The sequence below is a fragment of the Bison bison genome, unplaced genomic scaffold (assembly GCF_000754665.1).
Source record: "Bison bison bison isolate TAMUID 2011002044 unplaced genomic scaffold, Bison_UMD1.0 scf7180017864524, whole genome shotgun sequence".
Taxonomy (NCBI): Eukaryota; Metazoa; Chordata; class Mammalia; order Artiodactyla; family Bovidae; genus Bison; species Bison bison.
In genome coordinates, this window is record NW_011495075.1 from 114,792 (window position 1) to 115,234 (window position 443).

At 52.4% G+C, this 443-nt stretch overlaps 1 protein-coding gene across 1 annotated transcript in view; it reads right to left on the minus strand.

The window, feature by feature from the left end:
- Positions 1 to 218, minus strand: part of TNNT2 (troponin T type 2 (cardiac)) — an 11,361-nt gene extending 11,143 nt beyond the window's left edge. Inside the window, exon 1 of the mRNA XM_010831106.1 lies at positions 141 to 218. Within this exon, the coding sequence (XP_010829408.1) occupies positions 141 to 218 (78 nt within the window). The remainder of the gene's footprint in view (positions 1 to 140) is intronic.
- Positions 219 to 443: the final 225 nt, after the last annotated feature.

Consider the following 443-nt stretch of genomic DNA (forward strand, 5'->3'; position numbering starts at 1 on the left):
AGGTGCTGGGGAGACAGCGCAGTCGGCGCTGGACCGGGAGCCCCCGGGCCGAACTCGGTGTTTGCGCCAGCGCGGAGGTCCGCGGCCGAAAAGTCAGTGTGGGGAGAGGCGGCCCAGCCCTCTTCCGGAGCCCTGCGCACCGACCAGGTGGAAGCTTTGCAGGCAACAAAGCGCGCTCCAGACATGGCCTTCTTAGAATGATTGCCATCAATTGCCATGAGTACTCAGCCTACGTTTTTGCATTTTCTGAGTAGTTCCTTTACAATGGCACAGAAATCGAACTTTACTGTCGCAGAGTTTACCTTGGAAATTCTGTGTGATCTAATAAACTTTTCTGCTCTCCCTTTCCATCTCTTATGTTTTAACGATGCTCTTAGGAAAGCCTTCAACATCTGAAAAGCCAAAGCCACATTGCTTGGATTTTCCTACAGCTACATGGTCTC